Source organism: Typopeltis vanoorti, chromosome 1, assembly GCF_054136105.1.
Source record: "Typopeltis vanoorti isolate ZY-2024b chromosome 1, IOZ_Tvanoo_1.0, whole genome shotgun sequence".
NCBI classification, from domain to species: domain Eukaryota; kingdom Metazoa; phylum Arthropoda; class Arachnida; order Uropygi; family Thelyphonidae; genus Typopeltis; species Typopeltis vanoorti.
The window spans coordinates 160819168-160845276 of NC_143549.1; the positions used below are offsets into that span (position 1 = coordinate 160819168).

The 26109-nt window shown below is 35.3% G+C and overlaps 1 protein-coding gene across 1 annotated transcript in view; it reads right to left on the minus strand.

Moving 5' to 3' along the window:
• The window catches only part of LOC150110585 (FIGNL1-interacting regulator of recombination and mitosis-like), a 390780-nt gene that overhangs the window by 271182 nt on the left and 93489 nt on the right, over positions 1–26109 (minus strand). Inside the window, exon 8 of the mRNA XM_090399827.1 lies at positions 12102–12247. Coding sequence (XP_090255953.1) covers positions 12102–12247 — 146 coding nt within the window. The remainder of the gene's footprint in view (positions 1–12101; positions 12248–26109) is intronic.

A 26109-nucleotide genomic window follows, 5' to 3' on the forward strand; every position in this document is an offset into this window, starting at 1 on the left:
CTGGACAGAGGGACGAATTCCCGATGATTGGAGTAGAGCTCTAATAGTACCCATATATAAAAAAGGAAATAAAACTGAATGTGAGAATTACAGAGGTATTTTCCTACTGAGTGTTCCTGGCAAGATCTATGCAAGTATACTTGAGAAACGGTTTGAGGAAGAAAAGCTTGGTGAAGAACAAGCTGGATTCAGGCCAAATAGAGGCTGTCAGGATTAGATCTTAACTTTACGACAAATAGTCGAGAAAGCATGGGAATATAACAAAGATCTGTATTTAAGTTTTGTCGATTTGGAAAAGGCATATGACAAGGTGCCAAGAGAGAAGCTATTCAATATGCTACGGTTATAGTTTGTCAATGGGGCATTATATCAAGCAATACTTAGTCTTTATTTGAGTTGCAAGTCAGCAGTTAGAATTGAAGGAAGTACAGGAAGATGGTTTAATGTTAAATCTGGTGTGAGACAAGGATGTACATTATCCCCTCTATCATTCATTATCTATATGGATAACATTATGAGGGAAAGTGGTATTAAACATGATATCAGAATTGGAGATGTTAATGTCAGCTCTTTGCTTTATGCGGACGATGTTATACTTCTAAATAAATCTGCTATAAGTTTGCAAGATTCCCTGACTAAATTGAATAACTGTTGTAATAGATATGGTATGAAGGTCAGCAATAAAAAGACAAAGAAAATGAAAATAGGTAGAATCGTTGAAAATGTCAACTGTGTTTTGAATGGGGAACCTGTGGAACAAGTAAAACATTTCAGCTATTAAGGCACGGTTTTTACTGAAGATGGTAAATCAATATGCAAATAGACAACAGAATCAACAAAGCTGGTATGGTAGGCAATCAACTGAATAAATTCATATGGAATAAGAGAAAAATTAGTCGGAACACTAAATTAGCTGTATACAAGACAGTGTTCAAACCAGTTTTAACTTATGGATGTAGAGCTGGGTCAGAAGTAAAACACCTGACCAAAGACTAGAGACCGCAGATATGAGAGTTCTGAGAAAGATTAGAGGCATGAACAGATGGCATCAATGGCAATATCATATTAAAAATGAGGATATTAGGAAAGAAATTGACATTGTCAAACATCCAGGAATGCGTTAGCAGAGCTAATCTCAGGTGGTATGGTCACTTAAACAGAATGGGAGAGGAAAGATTAGCAAAACGAGTGTTCTCTGCTAGGCTGGCAGGAAAACAACCTAGAGGAAGACCAAGATATAGGTAGATTGATATGGTACAAAGTGCCTTAGACGATAGAAATATAAGATCTGATAATGTTGGAGCTTGACAAGTAACAGACTGATTTGGAGGAAAATTGCAGATAGGAAGTTAATAATGATGTAAATTTTTTATGTAGTACCATCATATCCTGTACACCCCTTGAGGGTACATGTCAGGAATTTGATGATGATGATGTTTCCAATGGCAGGTTTTCTTTCTAACTGATTTTACAGTCGTGGTAATATTTGAGAATAGTGAGGGAGGAGCACTGGAGACTATACACTGTAGAAGTAGGTAGAGTAGGGATTGTTCTCAAAGACAAGATTAGATTATAAACTGGCCTATACTCCCGAGCAATTAATAATGTTTGCATAGTTACCAAAATGTGTACAGTATATCTATGTAGTACACTCATTTTAAAAGTGAGAAATCGTATGGATTACGCTAAATTAAAGTCATAATGATTTTCTGATCAATACAGCCATGATCTTGCTGTTTTCATGCTTGTTACAACAAAGTTCGACTGTATGTATATAAAATGGCAGTAGTGGTGAAATTCCAGTGAATTCCAGTTAAGTTACACTTAACAATAAAACTATAGTGAAGTAAAATTCCCATCTAATCCTAAAAAATTCATAATAGCTCACTTCCTTTTTAAAAGTATCTGCCATTCTGTAATTTAACTGGATAAGTGTTAAGTCACAAAATTTTATGGTTGCTGAAGGTATTTAGAATTATTTCAATCTGAAGTTTGTGTTGCTCTATTGATAATAATCCAAAGTTTGGAGGTAAAAATTGAAGTTTATATGAATGGAGGCCGGTTAAGGAGAACTAATTTGTCAAAGTGCTGAACTTGACCTATTGTTAAATTGTGAATGAAGATATTTTATGTATTATAATACTTCATTCATATTTAACATAATCTACCATGTTATAAGTAAAACTTGTAAATATTATTTGTTGTTAGTCTTTTGCTCATAATATATTATTCATATAAATGCTTTCAGTTTTGTTTGTTATTAATTTAATTATGTAATCTTAGAATATGTAATAGTAATGAAAAGACTCCATATAAAAATGTCATTCATTTTATTTAGTTTGTTCTGTAAAAATTATTATATGAATTGTGATATATCTTTTTTAATTTCTGTAAGTAAAAGTGATTTTATGTAATTCTACTGATTGGATTTGATTGGCTGCTGACGGAGAAACGGAGTTTATTTTAGTTAGTTCGTGTTGAGAACGTGAGCTACTGTGTGTAAGGAGAGAAACCAATTGATATAAGCTGAACTGGTTAAAACCGGATTTTGGTGGGAAAGGGAGAATGTAGTTGATTCGAAAACGAAAGAGGGGAGAAGCCTTAGAGACAGCATAGAGAGAGGTAGTGTGTGACAGAAGGGGAGTTGATATATGCAGTAAATCGACTAGGAAAGGATAAGGAATTAACAGGCATCTTAAATTACTTCTATGGGAGTTCTGATACCATGATAAAATTCCAAATGGTTAGTGAAAGAATAGTGCAGAACCGAAGTTAATACATAGAAGAAAATAAGGAATTAGTAGATAACTAAAACCAAGCATCGAGACTTGTGTATTTCTGTGTCTATAATTCAGTTATTATAGTGGAAGATTTCTTTAGAATTGCGTTGCCATAACAAGAATTACAAATGTGCCTATGCGAATTCGATGTGTAGAAGCAGTAACCTGGTAAGAGTTGTCCTTTCTCTAACCTGTGAAGCTATAGCAGTTAACTCCGTCAGATATATTTTGACCTTTAGCTGTGGTGTTATGTCGATTAATGGTCGAATGTTAGATGTACTAAAGTACTTTCCCCTCGAAATAATAAGTCTCATGTTGTTCTATTGAGTGTTAGATGACTGAGAAAGATTACAGTGTAGCCTGTCATAAGATTAATTATTGTAACATTTGGAAGGTTAAACCTTTAAGAACTATTTTCAACTTGATTGACTGAACATAAAGAACTGAAAAATGAATGTTCGATAATTTATGGATTGTAATTATTCTGAACACTTTAAACTGAGCTAATATATTTATGGTATGATTCATCCAATTGGATAAAGAGAACTATGTCAAAGAAATACTAATGCTTTATGAATTAACAATTGTTAGCATTAGTCATGATCCTCAAACCTAATTGAGAAGTTATTAATGTTTCAATGTGAATTCTTATAATATTTTAATTGGATAACCTTTTTGCAGATAGTTATACTAAAATGTATATATTGTACTTTTCCACATTAAATGTTTTCTTTTGTTGAGATTAAACTTGGTGTTTGCCTGATTTTCTTTCATTGCACTGCTCATAAAATTAATCAGACCTTTGCAGAAGCCTTAAATACGAGTAATAACCTCGGCCTGAAGATAATGTGATATTGTAAGTATAGTTGATGATCGATTCCTCTATATTAATTAGACTATTCTGAATATAGGGTGGCACAGTATAATACAAATTTCTTTATATTTAGATGAGAATCAATCAACAACTAATTGCAGATTCCTGGAATAGCCTCCATATTTGCATTTGCTGTGGTGGAGTTAGAGTGGCCTTCCAGTGTATCCAAAACATGATCACAGCAAGTTCAGAATGGCTGTAATGCTGTAAATAATGCAGTAAAACTGGATATAGTCCATGTGTTCAAAAATTCTAATATTGGCTGTCCTGCCTGTCTACCCATAGTAGGATGGCTTGGAACTGCAAGGAACCTGGTAAACAACACTCGGAAGATCTAGAAAATATGAGTAGTCTTTGGTGGAGCAGATAAGGGATGCCAATTTTTTATGTGGTCTGTATGTGGTTCTAATGTTATATTTGTTTAGGATTTTTCTTAATTTTTTATTAATGTGCCTTAGATATGCATGAAACGGTGATATATTTTGTGTGGTCTCTGTTCTAGGAGGAAAGGTAGTTGCAATTATTCGGTTTTATTATTTTTTGGATTTAGCAGGGATTGTAGCCATTGGTTAAGAAAATTTTGAGAACGTGGTCAAGTTCAGTAGTTAGAGCACTGTTATCAGATCTGATTAATTCTGCTCTGTTCTAACTATACAGGTTTTTATAAGCCTGAACTGGGGATGGAGGGATGTAACTGTTGGCGAATGCATCTACCAGTATGTGTAGGTTTTCAGTAAAATTAATAAAAATTAGAAATTATCATGTTAATTAATTTATTTATAAAAATTAAAATTAACAAAAATCTTAAAGAAGCACTACCTTACAATCACTTACTGACCACATAAAAAAATTAGCATCCCTTTTCTACTCTACCAAAGACCTGCCACATATATCTACATCTACCAAGTGTTTATCAGGTTATTTGCAGTTCCAAGCTATCCCACTATGGCTAAACATGTATGACAGCCAATATCAGAATTTCTGAACACAGAGACTACATCTGGTTCCACCGTTATAGCCATTCTGGACCTGCTCACTATGCTTTGGATATGCTGGAAAAATGCCACCACTCTATTCCACCACAGCAAATACAAATCATCATCATCATTGCATCATATTATCATCCTATCCTATTCATAAAACAACTATTAAAATTATTTAACAATATATCTGACAGCAAGGAAAAATCCAGAAAATTGGAATAAGACAATATCATTCCAATATATAAAGAAGGGATAAGTGCCACTGTGCAAAACTACAAAATAATAAGTCTCCTAAATACTGGTTATAAGTTATATGCATGAATATTAATTTCAAAACTTAAAGATAAACTTTGCTAAGTTTTGTGAGTGCAAAGTTTGTAAATGTGAATTATTAAAATTTAAAGTGCATGGTGGTTATTTCAATGAAAAGGATAATTAAAAATGAGACTTTCTGTGGTTATGAGACCATCGGTACTTTATTAATATAATCCTGCCTACTAGTTTCGCTAGCGACTGTCTAGCTTTGTCAAGGCTGAACGGTACACACAAAAAAATACTGGGTGACTGTTCCTTGTTGTTGGAGGTTGTCTTTATACAGGAACTTGTAGATGATGTTTGTAGGGAAACCATTCTGTAATAGTGTTATAGCAATTTGAGAAAGTTCTGGCTGTACCTCTTCTTTGTCTGAAATAAACGTTTTGGCTCTGTTCTGTAACATGTGAATGATGCTATGTTTTTGTGATCTATGATGATTGGAAGAATAATGTAAATAACGTCCAGTATCTGTAAGTTCTCTGTATATAGAAAGTTTAAAATTATTCTCCTGACTTTTCACCAGTATGTCTAGGAAGGGGGGTTATCTGTTTTTTTCAACTTCTAGAGTAAATTTAATCTTGTTGTGAAGAGAGTTTGTTCTCTCTAGAAAACATGGAAAACCTGTAGGTTTCCATGTTTTCATTCCAAACGATGAAAATATCATCAACACTTCTCCACCATATCGATGGTTTAGGTGTAATTTTTACCAAAATTACACCTAATTTTTACCAAATTATCATTTTCCAACTTTTCCATGAATAGGTCTGCACAAGGTGGTGACAGTGGGCTACCCACTGCTAGCCCTTCCAATTGTTGGTAAACTGTGTTGTTTACTTTGAAGAAATTTCATTTCAGGCAGTGAATGAACAACTGTGTAATGTCTGTAGGAAAGAGATCTTTAATAATGTTAATAACCTCCTCCACTGGAATATTCGTAAATAAACATACTATATCCAGGCTGGCCATTATGCCCATTTGTGATGTCTTGATGTACTTCAGTTTCTCTACAAATTGCTGAGAGTTCTTAATAAACTCTTATTAAGACCTCTCAGTAATTTGTAGATTCATTTCATTTTAAAGAGAATAAACTCTCTTCACAACAAGATTATATTTACACTAGAACTTGAAAAAAACAGACAGCTCCCATTCATAGACATACTGGTGAAAAGGCAGGAGAATAATTTTAAACTTTCTATATACAGAAAACCTACAGATACTGGACGTTATTTACATTATTCTTCCAACCATCAAAGATCACAAAAACATAGCATCATTCACATGTTATTATGGAACAGAGCCAAAAAGTTTATTTCAGACGAAGAAGAGATACAGACAGAACTTTCTCAAATTGCTATAACACTATCACAGAATGGTTTTCCTACAAACATCATCAACAAGTTCCTGTATAAAGACAACCTCCAACAACAAGGAACAGACACCCAGTATGCTTCAACAGTAGTCATCCCTTATGTAGATCCAGTCTCTTCAAGATTAGCGAGAATGTTAAAATCTCATAACATCAGAGTGGTATTTAAGCCTACCACTACCATCAGACAAGTATTAAGATCTCTTAAAGACTGTACCATTTTTCAAATATCCGGGTGTTTATAGAATTCCATGTACGTGCAGCCTTTCATATATTGGGCAAGCTTCAAAAAGCCTGGAAATCAGACAGAAGGAGCATGTTGGGGATGACAATCACAACAGGACAGTCTCCTCAGGCTTAGCCCATCACTTTGCAACTTCCAACCATGCAATTGACTGGGAAAATAGCTCTATGCCGTATTTGGATGATTATTACAGTTACAGAATTTTCAAGGAAGTGGTAGTGTATTAAGAACCAGTAACAACCTCAACAGAAATCGGGTGCCATACCTAACAGTTAGCAATGTTTCTGTATTCTCTCATATTTTTTTTGTGTGTACCGTTCAGCCTTAACAAAGCTAGACAGTTGCTAGCGAAACTAGTAGGCAGCATTATATTAATAAAGTACCGATAGTCTCATAACCACAAAAAGTCTCATTTTTAAGTATTTTATGACCAAATATGTATAATCTGAAAAGGATAATTATACAAATGATTAGATGAGACAACCATAGATTCACTCCCTTTGGCAATGCCGGCCTGATTGGCAAAGTGGTTAGCATATCTGCTCTCCAGTTAAAAAAAAAATGCTCCAAGTTCGAATCCCACTGTGGGCATGGACGCTTGTGATTGTGTGTGAAAATACAGTCGGGTCTTTTTTAATGCGATAGATACGTTCCACATAAAACCGCATATAAAAAATTGCACAAAAAAGGCCTAACTTACATTGAAAAATTAGGGATACGTTCCATAATTTTTTAAAACCACATAAAACCGAAGCAATGAATTGAAGTAAACCTAAAATCACATAAAAAAAGTTTATGAATGGAAGAAAGAGTGCTGTAAAAGGAGTTAGAGATGATGAAGGTGACATGAAAACGGGAGAAAAAGATATCCTTGAAGTATGGAGTAATTACTTTGAAAAACTGCTAAATGAAACAAGCAGTGATGACAGCACAGTGGTAAAAAACACTGACCTGGCATGCAGTCAGGAATACATATCCATACTTGAAGTAGAAAAAGCCATCAAAGGCTTGAAATGTGGAAAGGCAGGAGTAGATGATATTCGACCAGAAATGCTGAAGTATAGTGGTATAAGAGTCTTATAGTGGCTGCACTGCATAGTTCAGAAAGCCTGGACAGAGGGACGAATTCCTGATGATTGGAGTAGAGCTCTCATAGTACCCATATATAAAAAGGGAAATAAAACTAAATGTGAGAATTACAGAGGTATTTCCCTACTGAGTGTTCCTAGTAAGATCTATGTAAGCATAATTAAGAAACGGTTGAGAAGAAACTTGGAAGAAAAGCTTGGTGAAGAACAAGCTGGATTCAGGCCAAATAGAGGTTGTCAGGATCAGATCATCACTTTACGACAAATAGTCGAGAAAACATGGGAATATAACAGAGATCTGTATTTAAGTTTTGTCGATTTAGAAAAGGCATATGACAAGGTGCCAAGAGAGAAGCTATTCAATATGCTACAGTTATATGGTGTCAATGGGGGATTATATCAAGCAATTATCCCCTCTGTTATTCATTATCTATATGGATCACATTATGAAGTGGTATTAAACACGATATCAAAATTGGAGATGTTAATGCTCTTTGCTTTATGCGGATGATGTTATACTTCTAAATAAATCCGCTACAAGTCTGCAAGATTCTCTGACTAAATTCTAATTGAATAACTGTTGTAATAGTTATGGTATGAAGGTCAGCAATAAAAAGACAAAGACAATAAAAATAGGCAGAATCACTGAAAATGTCAACTGTGTTGTGAATGGAGAACCTGTGGAACAAGTGAAACATTTCAGCTACTTAGGCACGATTTTTACTGAAGATGGTAAATTAAATATAGAAATAGACAACAGAATCAGCAAAGCTGGTATGGTAGGAAGTCAATTGAATAAATTCATTTGGAATAAGAGAGAAATTAGTCGGAACACTAAATTAGCTGTATACAAGACAGTGTTCAAACCAGTTTTAACTTATGGATCTGAGAGCTGGGTCAGAAGTAAAACACTTGACCAAAGACTAGAGACCGCAGATATGAGAGTCCTAAGAAAGATTAGAGGCGTGAACAGATGGCATCAATGGCAATATCATATTAAAAACGAGGATATTAGGAAAGAACTTGACATTGTCAGCATCCAGGAATGCGTTAGCAGAGCTAATCTCAGGTGGTATGGTCACTTAAACAGAATGGGCGAAGAAAGATTAGCAAAACAAGTGTTCTCTGCCAGGTTGGCACGAAAATGACCCAGAGGAAGACCAAGATATAGGTGGATTGATATGGTACAATGTGCCTTAGACGATAGAAATATACGATCTGATAATGTTGGAGTCTTGACAAGTAACAGACTGATTTGGAGGAAAATTGTAGATAGGAAGTTAGTAATGATGTAATTTTTTTCATGTAGTACTATCATATCCTGTACACCCCTTGAGGGTACATGGCAGGAATTTGATGATGATGAAGTTTGTTTTAAAGCTTTAGTCATTTAATTTTATTGAAAAGTAACAATTTTTTTTTTTTACATTTTGTCATCAGAATTACCATCACTATTAGATATTATTCGGCAACATTTGCGAACTGGCGCAAAATCACTTTCATCACCAGAAGAGATAGTGCATCAGATCTGTATGGTAAAGACAATTAGCTTCTCCCTCGTTTTGTGTTGATTTTTTTCTTCTGACAATGTAATCAGTGATTAAACTTTGCGATGATGATTTCACTAATTTTTTATACAGCTCGCGATATCCAGATATACAGTTCTTCAGCTAACTTTGGAATTTAAAGGGTCGTTCAGAATTTGTGTCATTAACAAGAAAATGGTTTTCCAATTTATTGCACAGTTCAAGACCTTCTCAAATTATATTTGAAGTGAGGGGAACATGTTTTTCTTCCGCATCATTATTGTTTTCTGGATCTTCGATGATATCTAAAGTTAATCGATATCCAATAACATTACCGTCACTTAAGGCATTATCCACAAGAAATTCGTCTACATCATTCTGGCTAGTATCAAAACCTTCCCCACCAATTTCATGTGCCAAAATCATGATTTCAGCTGATAATGTAGATGTTTGCATGGTTGCACTGTTTGCAACACATCCAGGCCAAGCTGCTTACCAGCAGGCATTTAAAGTTTGTGGTCTTCTATCAGCAATAGCAGATGCAACATGATTTAAGCAGTGCAAAATAGAAAATTTTTTCCAAACGTCAGTTGCTGTTAATGATTCATTTTCTAGTTTATCCAATATAAATTGAAAAGTGTGCTTAACGTAATATTTTTTAAAAGTAGCAATTATGCCTTGATCTAATGGCTGAATAATGCTTGTTGTATTGGGTGGAAAAAACACTACCTGCACATTTGGATGTTCTAAATGCAGATGACTTGGTGCATTGTCAACAATTAATAAAATTTTAAAATCGAGAGATTTTTGTTTCATATATGTTTCCACTTCTGGTACAAAGCAATTATTGAACCATTCAGTAAATACAGCAGTTGTTACCCAGGCCTTTATACTAGCCATCCAGTGTACTGGCAGCTGTTTTAGATCTTTGCCTTTTAGAACAAGTGGTCTGAGAAATCAATTTTCATGAATAAATATGTTATAGTGGAAATATTCTGAGGAGAATAACATTCATGAATATTTCGAAAAGCTCAGACCCAGGACGTCTAAATAACATCTGTGTAGCAAATATTAGTGACCAAGCCATGTATTTTTAAACATGTATATTAATGTGTATATTAACAATAATTCATGAATTATTGTTAATTTTCACACAATGAAACCTTTCAACATTCGGGAAAGGGAATACCACTGTTTATGACCGGTCATAAAAATTGCCTGCAAGCCGATTACAACAATGGGCGGCGTATCCTCTGTTCTCAACACTCAAACAAATAACATCTGTGTTGCAAATGTCAGTGACCAATCAGCAAGGAAGTATAGAGAAAATTTTTCCACTGAAATTGAAGATGAAGGTAGTCTATATCCGGTTCTCAGATCTAGTAATACTGAATACTTTCTTCACAAGTTCGTATTGTAGGGTGAAAGTGCTTGTTTCGAAACCGTAGTGCCATGATTTTTTAAAAGTAATAGGCCTACATATTAGAGACAAGGGACTGAATTAGAGACAAGGGACTTTGTTTAATTTTGGTGTTAAGAAATCTCTTATTGAAGGTGTTTGCGATGCAACAGATAGTGATTCATCCACCTCCAGCCTACAAAGCAATCTCCAGGATGTACAAAGGGAGGGGAAAACTATCAGCACACAGGAGAAAAAGTCTGCATTCACTCATAAGTACATATAATAATATTATAAATTTTTGGTGATCAGATGGGATATATCAATGGAAATCAGCACAAATTAATTTAATGATGTTTATGTTTAATTTTTGTTTAATTAATTATTAATTAATAAGTAATGATCAATTATTAATAATATATCAGCTAAATTAACAATTAATTATTAATTAAATATTACAAAATAACCAAGGTGTTCCATGAAAATTTCAGGATTTGTAAAGTGTTCCGTCGTAGGAAAAGTTTGGGAAATGCTGGATTACCCGATTATCGGAATGGATTATCCTTCTGTTGATATGCGCAGAAGTGTCGAAAGGTCTCCTATCTGTGGGCATACTATACCACATAACTTCAAATCCACATAAAAAGAGACCCGAGTGTACTAAAGTGGTGGTCGGCAGTAGATGGTGTTGGTGTAGATGATGAAGAGAGTTGCAGTTGGTGGAATTGGTGGAGATGGAGAGTTGTAGAGTAAGTGCCCTCCCTCAATGAGTCTTTGGACTTCCTGGAGGTGTTATGAAATAATAATAATAATTTGCTACATAGAACACTTAGAGAACCAACCACTCAACACAGATATCCCCAAACTAGTGATTTGGTTGCATTGTGCAAATGATGTGTTTGCTATGTAGTCCAGACATATTAGATATATTTTAAATGCATGTAAATAGTCAACATCCTAAAATTTACTTCTCAATGGAAATAGAATCAAATAACTGTCTGCTCTTCCTAGGTACAACACTATCAAATGCCTTTCATATGGTTCATTATCTTTTTATGTTAATGTTAAAGACATATAGTGCTAATGCCCAATAAGTGTGATATTTTATAAAAGTAATTAAAAGATGAAACTACACTTTCTATTAGTCTATATGGCTGAGGTTCATGATATTTGAGGCAAATTATATTCTTTGCAACAAATAAACAATGGGTTAGATCTTCTGGACTGACTATCAACCCTAATTCTGTCTAGGAATGCGGAATTCGGGCATGATTTAGATAGGTATCTTCGTTAGTAATATTTACTAATGTTTTAAATCAGGAGTGGAGAGAAATAGCACTTTTGACCAGTGAAAAGTCTTGTAAGGCACATTTAAGCAACATTACAGTTCATGAGAGAACAATACTGTCAAAAATTTAAAAAATAAATAAATTAAATAAATAAATAATACAAACTAAATTTTAAATCTTTCTATTTTTCTATAACTAGGATAACTCAAAAGATGCTAAAATTACAAAAACAATTACCTGTATAGTGTCAAAATAAGATGAATAACATCATTAATGCATTCGCCCAAATAGCCTTTAAACTTCTCACATATGATGATAATTACTTTCAAGTTAAAACTGCATATTTTAATAGTTCTGCTAAATAATTTTTCTTCTTCAGACACCTGATTATTTAATGCACAAAAAAAGTATCTTTAAACATAACACAAATACTCTAGATAATTTAATGGTTCTAATGAAATGATAAGAAATAAAAATAATACCATTTTCGTGAATGACAGGTTAATTTTTCATAAATGCAATTTCAAGTTTTAAAACAAATCGAATTATAACAAGCATATCTTAGAATTTACAATATCATGTATAAATAAACATGTGCAATTATCCAGGAGTAGTTAATCATGCTCACATGAAAAAAAAAAAAAAATTAGGGACAATTTGAGAATTTGTTAGCTAATTCTATGAAATGTCTAAAGCTGTAGAGAATGAAAGTGATTTAGATGGGTACAGGAATTCAGTTGCTTGCCTCAGGAAATGCAAGAAAATTTATGAATATTTATATGTTGAACAAATACTAAATATTTAACTATATTAGCCAGCATTTTTCCTCCCCTTTCCTTCTGTCTTTTATTACTCAGGCAACTTGATATGAAGTTAACAGCCTATTTAATAGATATTTCCCACATAAACTTTAGTTTCTCATTCATGAGGAAAGGATAAAAACAAGAATATAATTTCTTGTTAAGTATAACTTAATTTCCACCTTTCTTTCAGTTTGCTGACTCCTTTCCCCACCTAAATTCATTGCAAATTCTGAAATTAAAAAAAAAAAAAAAAAAAAAAAAAAGGGGGGGGGGGAGACCAAAATACATTTTCCTTGACAGCATTGATTTTGCAGCTACAGCAATGAATCCCAATACAACCTTGAGTCTCTTCTATCTCAAGTGTTATCTCACACTATACTACTCCCACATTTGTTCTACAGTCAATCACTTTACCCAACCCTGCACCATCACACTGAATACTTTTTTTTCCCTAACTTTAACAATATCATCTATATGCAAGCTACAATCTGTATGCATTCCCACTATAAGCTATTAGAAAGCTGCTCTTTTAAATCCATTTATTTATTCGTATGGAGTTTCCTCCCTTTTTCTTCCCCATCCCTATTGGGGCGAGTTGAGCCCCCTCATGGGGGGGGTTAAGTATTTATGGCTGTAGATCCATGTATGTTCACAGGGCCAGTATGAAAAAAATGCCAGATACTGGCAGAAAAACCCTACTGCCCACGCCCAAGACCAGCTAACTTGGCTATGGCTGAGGAAGATCCTCAAATTCCTCACATCTTCAACGGGAATCGAACCACGTGGACTTTAAATCCATTAATCTGTTATCTATCTGCATTTCTCTTTCAGTGCTAATTGAAATTTTGTCAAAAAACCTGAACTATCAATATGGATGCATCTTGTCAGTGCACTTATTCCCACCTATAAGAAATTATATTACTAAAATAAAACTTTACGAAACAAATATTATGGAGAAATAAACATCTGCAATTATCCAGGAACAGTTAATCATGCTCACAGGAAAAAAAAAATTATGGACAATTTGAGAATTTGTTAACTAATTCTATGAAATGCCTAAAGCTGTAGAAAATGGAAGTGATTTAGGTGGATGATAGAAATGTACCATTATTTAGTCAATTCTGACCACATTCTGACCACACATACTAACTTCAGCAGAAATTCAGAAATGCAACTATTGCTTCTACTTGCATGACTAAGTCTGCAAATTTAAGCTGATTTCAGCTTTACGTTAATTACATTTTTGAAAATTATGGAGACAACTACAGTGTTTGAATAAAAACTTTAGTTTAATATTACTAAAATTTTACAATTCGACGTTTCGACCTTTATGTCAAGGTCATCTTCATCTTCTGGAGCATACAAATATACACAAGAAACAAGCTACAATCATACTGGTTCGTTAAAGACAGACACTGACTAACCTCTGGTGAAAAAAAAAAAGAAAAAAAAATTATACATCAACGCTAGAGTCCTATTATTTGTGTTGTCTACTATATACATATATTAACATCATTCCAGCCAGTTGGAGTGGAATGGTTTCTAATACTAGCGGATTGGCTAGAGTCCTGACTTATGTTGAATCTTTCATATTAGGTTGGCTAAATGTGTGCCATCCAGATCCTTGGAATTTTCATACCATCTTTATTGTTGATATTTGGGTGGTTTATCAGGATTTCGCAGGATTCTTTAAATTTTCTTTCGTACCATGTTTTTGTGCGGTGTAAGGAGCAGGTGCTTTTCCAGTTGATTTGGTGTAAGGTGTTAAAAGTGCATGGTCTGAGAGGCCTGCTTCACCATAATGGTTATATTTAATGTGTCTAATGTGTTCTTTCTTGTGTATAGGGATGGTCCGTCCTGTTTCACCAATGTATGGTAAGTTACAGGTGCAGCGGATGCAATAGACTCCAGGATGTGCTAATGGGAGGAGAGGATCCTCAGAGGAGCTGAATATGGTTTTAAGTTTAGTGGGTGGTTTAAAGGTGGCATTGAGGTTATAATGTTGTAGGATTCTGTTGATTTTTTCTGATAACCCTTTAATGTATGGGATGGCTATGGTTTTACTGTAATCTAGATTCGTTTTTGTTGTGGTTTGTTTATAGAGTATTTTATTGACAGTATTTTTGTTATAGCCATTGTTCATGAATGTGTCACTAATGATTTCTAGTTCTTGTTTCAGGGCTTGCTGGTTAGAGCAAATAGTTGTGGCTCTGTTTTTAAGGGTGTTTATGACTCCATATTTTTGTGCTGGGTGGTGGTATGAATTCGCATGTATGTATTGGCCCGTGTGTGTCGGTTTTCGGTAGACCGTGAAGGATAGACTGCCTGAAGGAAGACGTGTAACTAGTGTGTCTAGGAACGGGAGTGAATTTTGGTTTTCGATTTCGATGGTAAATTGTATGCGTTTGTGTTGTTTGTTTAGGTGGCTGAGGAATGTGTTTAGCGTTTGTCGCCCGTGCGGCCAGATCGCGAACACGTCGTCAACGTATCTGAGCCAGATTGTCGGTCGGAGCGTGGCAGAATCAAGAGCCCTTTGCTCAAAGGTTTCCATGTAGAAGTTCGCGATTGGGGGTGGGATAATGGTGAGTCCATGGCTGTACCTTCCTTTTGTAGGTAGAATTTGTTTTGCCACACGAAGTAACCGGACTTTAGTATGTGGGCAAAGAGGGCCGTAATGTCGGGCGGAAATTTGTTCTGTAGCAGGAGAATTGTGTCATTGATGGGGACATTAGTGAAAAGGGTAGAAACGTCAAAACTGACTAATAAGTCGTCTTTGTCGAGTATTAGTCAGTTTTGACGTTTCTGCCCTTTTCACTAATGTCCCCATCAATGACACAATTCTCCTACTACATAACAAATTTCCGCCCGACATTACGGCCCTCTTTGCCCACGTACTAAAGTCCGGTTACTTTGTGTGGCAAAACAAATTCTACCTACAAAAGGAAGTTACAGCCATGGGCTCACCATTATCCCCCCCAATCGTGAACTTCTACATGGAAACCTCTGAGCAAAGGGCTCTTGATTCCGCCACGCTCCGACCGACAATCTGGCTCAGATACGTTGACGACGTGTTCGCGATCTGGCCGCACGGGCGACAAACGCTAAACACATTCCTCAGCCACCTAAACAAACAACACGAACGCATACAATTTACCATCGAAATCGAAAACCAAAATTCGCTCCCGTTTCTAGACACACTAGTTACACGTCTTCCTTCAGGCAGTCTATCCTTCACGGTCTACCGAAAACCGACACACACGGGCCAATACATACATGCGAATTCATACCACCACCCAGCACAAAAATATGGAGTCATAAACACCCTTAAAAACAGAGCCACAACTATTTGCTCTAACCAGCAAGCCCTGAAACAAGAACTAGAAATCATTAGTGACACATTCATAAACAATGGCTATAACAAAAATACTGTCAATAAAATACTCTATAAACAAACCACAACAAAAACGAATCTAGATTACAGTAAAACCATAGCCATCCCATACATTAAAGGGTTATCAGAAAAAATCAACAGAATCCTACATTATAACCTCAATGCCACCTTTAAACCACCCACTAAACTTAAAACCATATTCAGCTCCTCTGAGGATCCTCTCCTCCCATTAGCACATCCAGGAGTCTATTGCATCCGCTGCACCTGTAACTTACCATACATTGGTGAAACAGGACGGACCATCCCTATACACAAGAAAGAACACATTAGACACATTAAATATAACCATTATGGTGAAGCAGGCCTCTCAGACCATGCACTTAACACCTTACACCAAATCAACTGGAAAAGCACCTGCTCCTTACACCGCACAAAAACATGGTACGAAAGAAAATTTAAAGAATCCTGCGAAATCCTGATAAACCACCCAAATATCAACAATAAAGATGGTATGAAAATTCCAAGGATCTGGATGGCACACATTCAGCCAACCTAATATGAAAGATTCAACATAAGTCAGGACTCTAGCCAATCCGCTAGTATTAGAAACCATTCCACTCCAACTGGCTGGAATGATGTTAATATATGTATATAGTAGACAACACAAATAATAGGACTCTAGCATTGATGTATAATTTTTTTTTTTTTTTTTTCACCAGAGGTTAGTCAGTGTCTTTAACGAACCAGTATGATTGTAGTATAGCTTGTTTCTTGTGTATATTTGTACGCTCCAGAAGATGACCTTGACATAAAGGTCTAAACGTTGAATTGTAAAATTTTAGTAATATTAAACTAAAGTTTTTATTCAAACACGGTAGTTGTCTCCATAATTTCCAAAAATGCATTCGGATCACCGTGCAAGCCTAAAAGAAAGGTTACGTTAATTACCTTGCATAATGAATAATTCTGGAAATTTACAACATATCTGATAAGGAATAAAATGTTACTTTTATTAATGATATCACTGAACATTATTAAGGAATTAATATTTAACTGACAATACCTACAAGATAATAAGTATTGCAAACAGTGAGTGGTACTCATGTAAAACAAGGAGACTATCAAATAATACTGTTTAAACCAGTGATGTGAAATACAAAGTATTTTATCTTGAGGACTACATAGTCTTCTTGAAAACTCACTTTAGGCTATACATGAACTGCTAACTATGGGAAAATAAATCAAATAGCATTTACACATGAGAATAGGTATGGCACTTTGAATTTTACTTACAATGTTCATTGTAAGTAATCTACAAAGTTTCGTGTGCCATTACATTTGTATCTGAAGTATTCATGTAATTTTTTCGTATAACCGATTTGCTTTTTATGTTATTATGAATGACATAAGAATCAAGGATATTCAGAGAATCCTTTCCTTCATTTCATGAATATTCAGAGACGATTCAATAAATGGCCAAGAGGTTATCATGCTAGAGAAGATACTCGTTACATGGTATAAAACAAAGAGTATATCAATGCAAATTTCACAATTATTCTTCAAAATTATTCCCTCATCTGTGTCTATATTCAGTGTACTAAATTTATGGCTCTCACTCTGCAACCAGCTTTCAGTGGATCTGATCTCTTTTGAACATGACTGCTTTCTCCACCCATACTCAATTATAATGTTAATTGGACTTAACTTATAATTACCTGTCATAGCATACATGACTACAGAAACTGGTACATGTACGTATAAACTTTAAACATCTAATGACTAAAATGAAATCCTGTCTTCTTGTTTCTTCATTTCACATTTAATATTCAATAAAAATGATAAATATTATAAATAAAAACAGAGCAAACAAACTTTGATTTAAACTATTAGTTTATGTCTAGCATTTTTAATCTTTGTTTTTTACATCTGTATTGACAGAAGTATAAACATAACCAGGCCTTGACAAATTATGCAAAATCCTACTCGACACAAAAAAATTTACTTGTACAAGACTCCCCTTTCATTTTTTTTAATGTCCCAGTAAGTCAATATACAGGGTGTTCGGGATAAATTTGACATATTTATAATTAATTATATTTTTCCGTAAGTTACATGTATTAACACACACTTCTCTTCATTTAAAAGTTTGGACCCTTCTTCATTCATATACAAGATGTCAGAAAGGATGGATAGCTGGAACCCACCTGAATCATGGAAGAGAATAACTTGTATCATGATGATTCGTGCCCGCCATCAAAATAAGGATATTACGACTGCTGCCCAATGCTCCCTGAATACAGTAAAAACAACCAGGCATGAACTAGAGACTTGCAATGGTGACTACGAGGATGTAGCAAGAAGAAAGATCTCTAGCAGACGATCTGATTGCGTTCGTACAGCAGAATTCCTCGCAAATCTGCAGGAACAGGTGTTGAAGAACCCTGGCATTGGAATTCGGGCTTTGTTCGTGGAGTTGCTAACTGTAGTCAAGCCCTGGATAACAAGGGTAGCCAATGGTAGGCCATATGTATGGCAGCAGGATTCGGCCCCTTGCCACACACACCTCTGGGAAAAGTCAAAAATGGTTGTCTGAAAATTTCTACGACTTCACCAGTCCAAATGTTTGGCCTCCAAACTCCCCAGACCTTAACCCCATGGATTATTTTGTATGGGGCGCAGTTGAAAAAGACACCAATCGCACTTACAGTAATACAAAAGCCCAGTTAATGGATAAAATTAAAACAGTTTTTGCGGCCCTTCCCAGGGAGACTGTAGCATCAGCTTGTTCGAGGTTCCGAAGCAGAATTGAAGCTGTGATCGATGCTAATGGTGGTTATTTTGAGTAAATCTTGTTGATAGTATTGTAATTAACTCTGCCTGTAATGTTTTTTTGTCAATTCATTAAATTTAATAGATACAAAGAAGATTTTCTTTTTCCTTACGAAACTGTCAAATTTATCCCGAACACCCTGTAAGTTCCATAATCCTTTCTTTTAGTGTTACACAGAGATCAGCATTTGTTTTAGAAATTATGGACTTTACAACTGTGTTATAAATAACTATTTTAGTTTCCTTACGTTTCAACCTTCATATTAAGATCATCATCAGGAGTATACACAAATATACAAAGACAAGCTCAGTTACATTTCACACAGTATCCTTAAGAGACAATGATTTGATCAACGGTTATTCTACTGGCCAGTTGAATAACTCTAGTGGAATAACTCTAGTGAAAATATAATATATATAAAAATAAATAAATAAATAAACTAAAAATAAAATAAAATAAAAATTAATTAAGTAATTAATTAGAAACTACATCAAAGCTATATTCTATTTAAGATAACAGAGAACCATTCTTTCATATAAATAGTTTTCTTACAGTATAACAATGATGTCCTAATTTAACATGACAATTGTTATATTAGATTTAAGATTCTGGATTATCTACAATCCTGTTTATAGTTAACCCTTAGAGAGAAAGGTTCCATGGGCAGAATATATGCCTTCCATATGCTTAGGATTTTTAGACCATCATTATTGTTAAGATTAGGGTGGTTGATAACAATCTTGCACACTTCCTTGAATTTATGTTCATACCACATTTTGGTGTGATGTAAACAACTGGTGCCTTTCCAGTCAATTTTATAAAGTGTTCAGGGAATGATCAGAAAGGCAAGCTTCACCATAGTTATTATTATTATTATTATTATTGTTGTTGTTCCGGGAAACTCCAAGGAGTCGACAGACTCATCGAGGGAGGCCCTAACATCATGTCAAGAACAACTATTCAACATTCACACAGCATCTATCATACCTTGCCTTGAGCTCATTCACGGTCGTAGCACCCACAACAGACTCTGGAAGCTTATTCCACTCATTCACCACTCTCCAAGTAAAAAACCTAGCTCTAACACCCTTGTCAACCACGCTCTTGCAGAGCTTCCATGCATGGCCCCGAGTCCTCCCACCACCAGTCACATTTTCAAAAATATCTCCTGGATCAATCTTATAAAAACCCTTCAGTAATTTGAATGTCTCAATCATATCACCCCTCCTAGTTATTATATTTAATGTGTCTTTATGTATTCATGTTATTTTTTCCTATTACCGATTTGCTTTTTATGTTAATATGAATGACATAAGAATCAAGGATATTCAGAGAAGCCTTTCCTTCATTTCCTGAATATTCAATAAATGGCCAAGAGGTTATCATGCTGGAGAAGAGAAGATTCTCTAGCATGATAACTGCCAGAAAGAAAGACTGCCAGAAGGAAGACGTGTGACAAGTGTATCTAGAAACGGAAGTGTGTTCTACTTTTCAATCTCAATTGTGAACTGTATGTGTTTGTGTTGTTTGTTTAGGTGGCTGAGGAAAGTGTCTAATGTCTGGCAGCCATGGGGCCAGATAGCATAAACATTGTCAACATAAATACGTTGACACTCAAGGAGTTGGTAGGTCATTTCACCCCCCCCCCTCTTATATCTGAAACAAACAACACTTTATAAACATAAACAAAAACACTACATTAGAAAAAGATGATTTATTAATCAGTTTTGACATCTCTGCACTCTTTATGGATGTCCCAATCAAACACACAATCCTGTTTTTACAGGACAAATTTCCTCCAGATATTACAGCACTCTTTGCGCATGTATTACATTCTGTTATTTTGTGTAGCAAAACACTTTCTACCTACAAAAAGAAGGCACAGCCATGGGCTCGCCATTATCCCCCCCCCCATCCCCTCCACTGCTAACTTTTATGTGGAATATTTTGAGCAACATGCTCTGGATTCCTCTTCTTTAAAACCCAAAATCTAACTAAGATAAGTTGACGATGTATTCGCTATCTAGGAAACCAGACATTAGACACTTTCCTCAGCCACCTAAACAAACAACACAAACACATACAGTTCACAACTAGAATTGAAAAGCAGAACACACTTCCATTTCTAGATACACTTGTCACACATCTTCCTCCTGGCAATCTTTCCTTCACTGTTTATTGGAAACCAACACACACTGGCCAATAGATACACGTAAACTCCTACCACCACCCAACACAAAAACTAGGTGTCATTAATCCTCTAAAAACAGTGCTTTGAAGATCTGCTCCAATGAACAAGTGCTGAAAGACAAATTTAAAGTATTCAGCAATACTATTCTCAAAAATGTTTACAGCCAAACACTATTAACAAAATTCTCTACAAGACCTCAACAAAAAACAAAGATAAAACTATAACATTCCATACATTAAAGGGACATCAGATAAAATAAACAGACTACAGAAATACAACCTTAAAGTCACCTTTAAACTGCCTGCAAAATTAAAAAGCTTACTCAACTCATCCAAAGATCCACTCCCTCCACTGGCCCACCCTGGAGCACAATGTATTTATTGCACCTGTAATCTACCATATATAGAGGAAACAGGATGCACAATTCTTATCAGACAAAAGGAATATAAATGACACATCATCATCATCATCAAATTCCTGCCATGTACCCAAAAGGGGTGTACTGGATATGATAGTACTACATGAAAAAATTATATCATTACTAACTTCCTATCTACAATTTTCCTCCAAATCAGTCTGTTACTTGTCAAGACTCTAACATTACCCGATCTTATATTTCTATCATCTAAGGCACTTTGTACAATATCAATCCACCTATATCTTGGTCTTCCTCTGGGTCATTTTCCTGGCAGAGAACACTTGTTTTGATAATCTTTCCTCGCCCATTCTGTTTAGGTGACCATACCACCTGAGATTAGCTCTGCTAACGCATTCCTGGATGCTGACAATGTCAAGTTCTTTCCTAATATCCTCGTTTTTAATACGATATTGCCTTTAATCTTTCTCAGGACTCTCATATCTGCGGTCTCTAGTCTTTGGTCAAGTGTTTTACTTCTGACCCAGTTCTCAGATCCATATCCAACTAATTTCTCTCTTATTCTATATGAATTTATTCAATTGACTTCCCACCATAACAGCTTTGCTCATTCTGTTGTCTATTGCAATATTTAATTTACCATCTTCAGTAAAAACCGTGCCTAAGTAGCTGAAATGTTTTACTTGTTCCACAGGTTCTCCATTCACAACACAGTTGACATTTTCAATGATTCTGCCTATTTTCATTGACTTTGTCTTTTTATTGCTAACCTTCATACCATATCTATTACAACAGCTATTCAATTTAGTCAGAGAATCTAGCAGACTTGTAGCGGATTTATTTAGAAGTATAACATCATTAACATCTCCAATTTTGATATCATGTTTAATACCACTTTCCTTCATAATGTGATCCATATAGATAATGAATAACAGAGGGGATAATGTACATCCTTGTCTCACACCAGATTTAACATTAAACCATCTTCCTGTACTTCCTTCAATTCTAACTGCTGACTTACAACTCAAATAAAGACTAAGTATTGCTTGATATAATGACCAATCAACACCATATAACTGCAGCGTATTAAATAGCTTATTTCTTGGCACCTTATCATATGCCTTTTCCAAATTGGCAAAGCTTAAATACAGATCTTTGTTATATTCCCATGCTTTCTCGACTATTTGTTCTAAAGTGAAGATCTGATCCTGACAGCCTCTGTTTGGCCTGAATCCAGCTTGTTCTTCACCAAGCTTTTCTTCCACAATTCTTCTCAACCGTTTCTCAAGTATACTTGCATAAATCTTGCCAGGAACACTCAGTAGTGAAATACCTCTGTAATTCTCACATTCAGTTTTATTTCCCTTTTTATATATGGGTACTATTAGAGCTCTACTCCAATCATTGGGAATTCGTCCCTCTATCCAGGCTTTCTGAACTATGCAGTGCAGCCACTGTAAGCTTTTATACCACCATATTTCAGCATTTCTGGTCGAATATCATCTACTCCTGCTGCCTTTCCACATTTCAAGCCTTTGATGGCTTTTTCTACTTCAAGTATGGATATATATTCCTGTCTGCATGCCTAATCAGTGTTTTTTATGACTGTGCTGTCATCACTGCTTGTTTCATTTAGCAGTTTTTCAAAGTAATTACTCCATACTTCAAGGATATCTTTTTCTCCAGTTTACATGTCACCTTTATCATCTCTAACTCCTTTTACAGCACTCTTTCCCCCATTCCTAAGCTTCTTCAACAACCTCCAGAATATTTTGCCACCTTCTTGATATTTATTTTCCATATTCTTGCAAAGTCCTCCCATGACTTTTGTTTAGCTAGTTTTACACAGTGTTTAGCATTCTTACATTTGTCTCTGTATTCTCTAAGAGCACAAGCTGACTTATTTGCCAGGAACTTTTAATATGCTTTCTTCTTTTCCTTCACTGCCTCTTTAACTTCCTGTGTCCACCAGGGAGTTCTGGTTTTTTTATCCTTGCAGACAACCTCACCACATGCCTCTCTGGCAGAATCAATCAATGTTTTCTTCAGAGTTTGCCACTGAATCTCCAAGGTTTGATTCCTGTTCTCAAACTCTTTCATTTTTTCTTCAATAATCTTTGTGTATTTTCGTCTACAGTTCACATCTGAGATCTGCTCAACTTTTATTCGCTTTAAAACTTTCTTACATGTTATTCTTTTCAATATTGAATTCAGTTTTATCCTGCTCAAGACTAAATAGTGATCACTTCCAATTTCAAATCCTCTGTACACTCTGGTGTCCTGCACCAGGGAGAAAACATCACCATCAACAATAATATAGTCAATGAGACTTTTCTTATTCCTTGCCTCTTCTCTCTATGTGAATTTGTGCACATTTTTATGTTCGAACATGGTGTTAGTAATAACCAATCCATGTCCTGAGCAGAAATCCAACATATATTTGCCATTATTGCTCTTTTCTCCAAATTTTCCCAAAATATTTTTGTATGTCTCACAATCATTTCCTACTCTGCTATTTAGATCCCCAACAAGGACCAACTTTTCCTTTTTCATTGTGTCAATTGCTTTTTCTAAAGCCTCAAAAAATTCCTCCACTTCTACCTTAGTACAACCTTCTGTGGGACCATAGGCACAAATAAGTCTCATTGTCCAGTTCCCCATTCTCATATTTGCCCACATTACTCTACTTGAGACTGACTGCCATTCAAGATTAGCCTCGTATTTCGTGTTGAATACTATGGCTACTCCTTCTTTTCTTTGATTGTCATTGCCTGAATATAACATTTTGCATTTATTGCTTAGAAAGATCTCACCAGTTTGGTCTTTTTTGTTTCAGTCACTCCTATTATGTCGATCTGGTACTTATCTAATTCCTCAGCTAGCTCCATTTCTTTGCTATTCAGGCTTCTTATGTTGATAGCACCGATCTTTAACTCTGGTGATGTTGAGTTGGGGTTTGTTTTCAGATTTGTTCCAGTAGCTGACTTTTCACTGTTCGCCCTGGTTCTCTGGCGAAAACAACAGGGGCCTTGTTTAACCGGGCAATGCCCCAGCCGGCATGAAATTTTGTCATGTTATACTATCATTTTTTATTTTGGTTTAACCAATAAGAATACAATTTGGTCAGCTAAATCTCAAATTTAACCCAATATATTCCTTAATTTGACAAGAAAAAGTCTTTCTCTAACAGGGATGTGGTGGTTTCTGAATCAGCTGTGTGATTTTTCATTGATATATCAGTCAGGTCAGACTTTCCTTCTCTTTCATGATCAACACCAGCATGTTCTTTTTTTTTTCTTAATTCAAAACAAATGCTTATCTGACCTGTGTACAATAGACCACAGGAAGATGGAAATCCTATAAACCCCTGAATGCTTGTAAAAGGTAATACTGTCTTTCAGAGATCTGAAGAGGCTATATATTGTTTAGGTCAGCTTATATGCTACTGGAATGTTATCTTTGAGTAGGGCAGCAACCCTTGATGAAATGATTGACAATATATGAGATGGAAATTGAATTCCATGTACCAGATATAATTTTGGAAGGAGCATTATTATTGTTATTACGTGACACCTCCAGGGAGTCCAAAGATTCATTGAGGGAGGGTACCTCCTCTACAACTCTGCCTCCACTACCTACAATGAACCACAACTATACCATTACCATCTACCACCCACCACCACTAGTATTTTCACAGATAATCACAAACATCCATGCCCACGGCAGGATTCAAACCGCAAGCCTAGTGGCTGAAGAGCGGAAACGCTAACCACTCAGCCAACCAGCCCAGCAATTATCCGAGAATATTTGTTTGAGAGTGATTTTAGAAAATCCATTAAGAATAGGAAGATGGAGAGTGAGATTTTTCCTTAAATTCTGCCTTCGTTTTTTTATTAAAATAGAGAATGTCCACTTTTCTTTTTTTTTAAGTGTAGTTATGCCTAGTTTTTGAGAAGAATGGTGAAGGGATGAAGACAGTGTCCCATATGGATAAGAATGTAGAAAAACGGTAGTCTGCCTTCATCCTTCAACTCTAACATGAAATGCATATTAAGATGGAATGAATTAATAGAATGAACAAACTGCTGTAAAGTAGATTCATGCTTCCAAGCTCTGAATATGTCGTCAACATACCTTCACATGTAATTGGTTTTAGAGTAGTGCTGATCTAGAAAACATGCTAAAAAGTTTTCAATAAAGAGATTAGAAAAGGTTGGGGGAGAGGGGCCTGTCTAATGCTAATCCAAGCTGTTGCCTATAAAAACCATTGTTCCAATGAAAAATGTTAGACCAAAAGCAAGGTCAAATGGCTAGTGATATCCAGTGAGAAGAATTCTTTAATCCTGGCACTTCATTAATGGAAAAGCTGGTAAAAACTACATCCACACTAGCAAGGATTTCAATGGCAAAATGTTGACAGTTTCTCAGTAAAATGGGCAGAATTCTTAAAATATGAGTCAGAGCTCCTAATGTAATATGTAATAGTCCAACAAGATGCTTAGATAACAAGTCAATGAGCTGATACCATCAACCAGTGGTTCCTAGTGGTTTAAGGACACAAATAAGTAGTTTGGACACAAGTTCTTAACAAACGAAACTATTTCTTTTCACCTATGGACACCATGAAAAAATTACTGAGACACTAAGGCCGCTG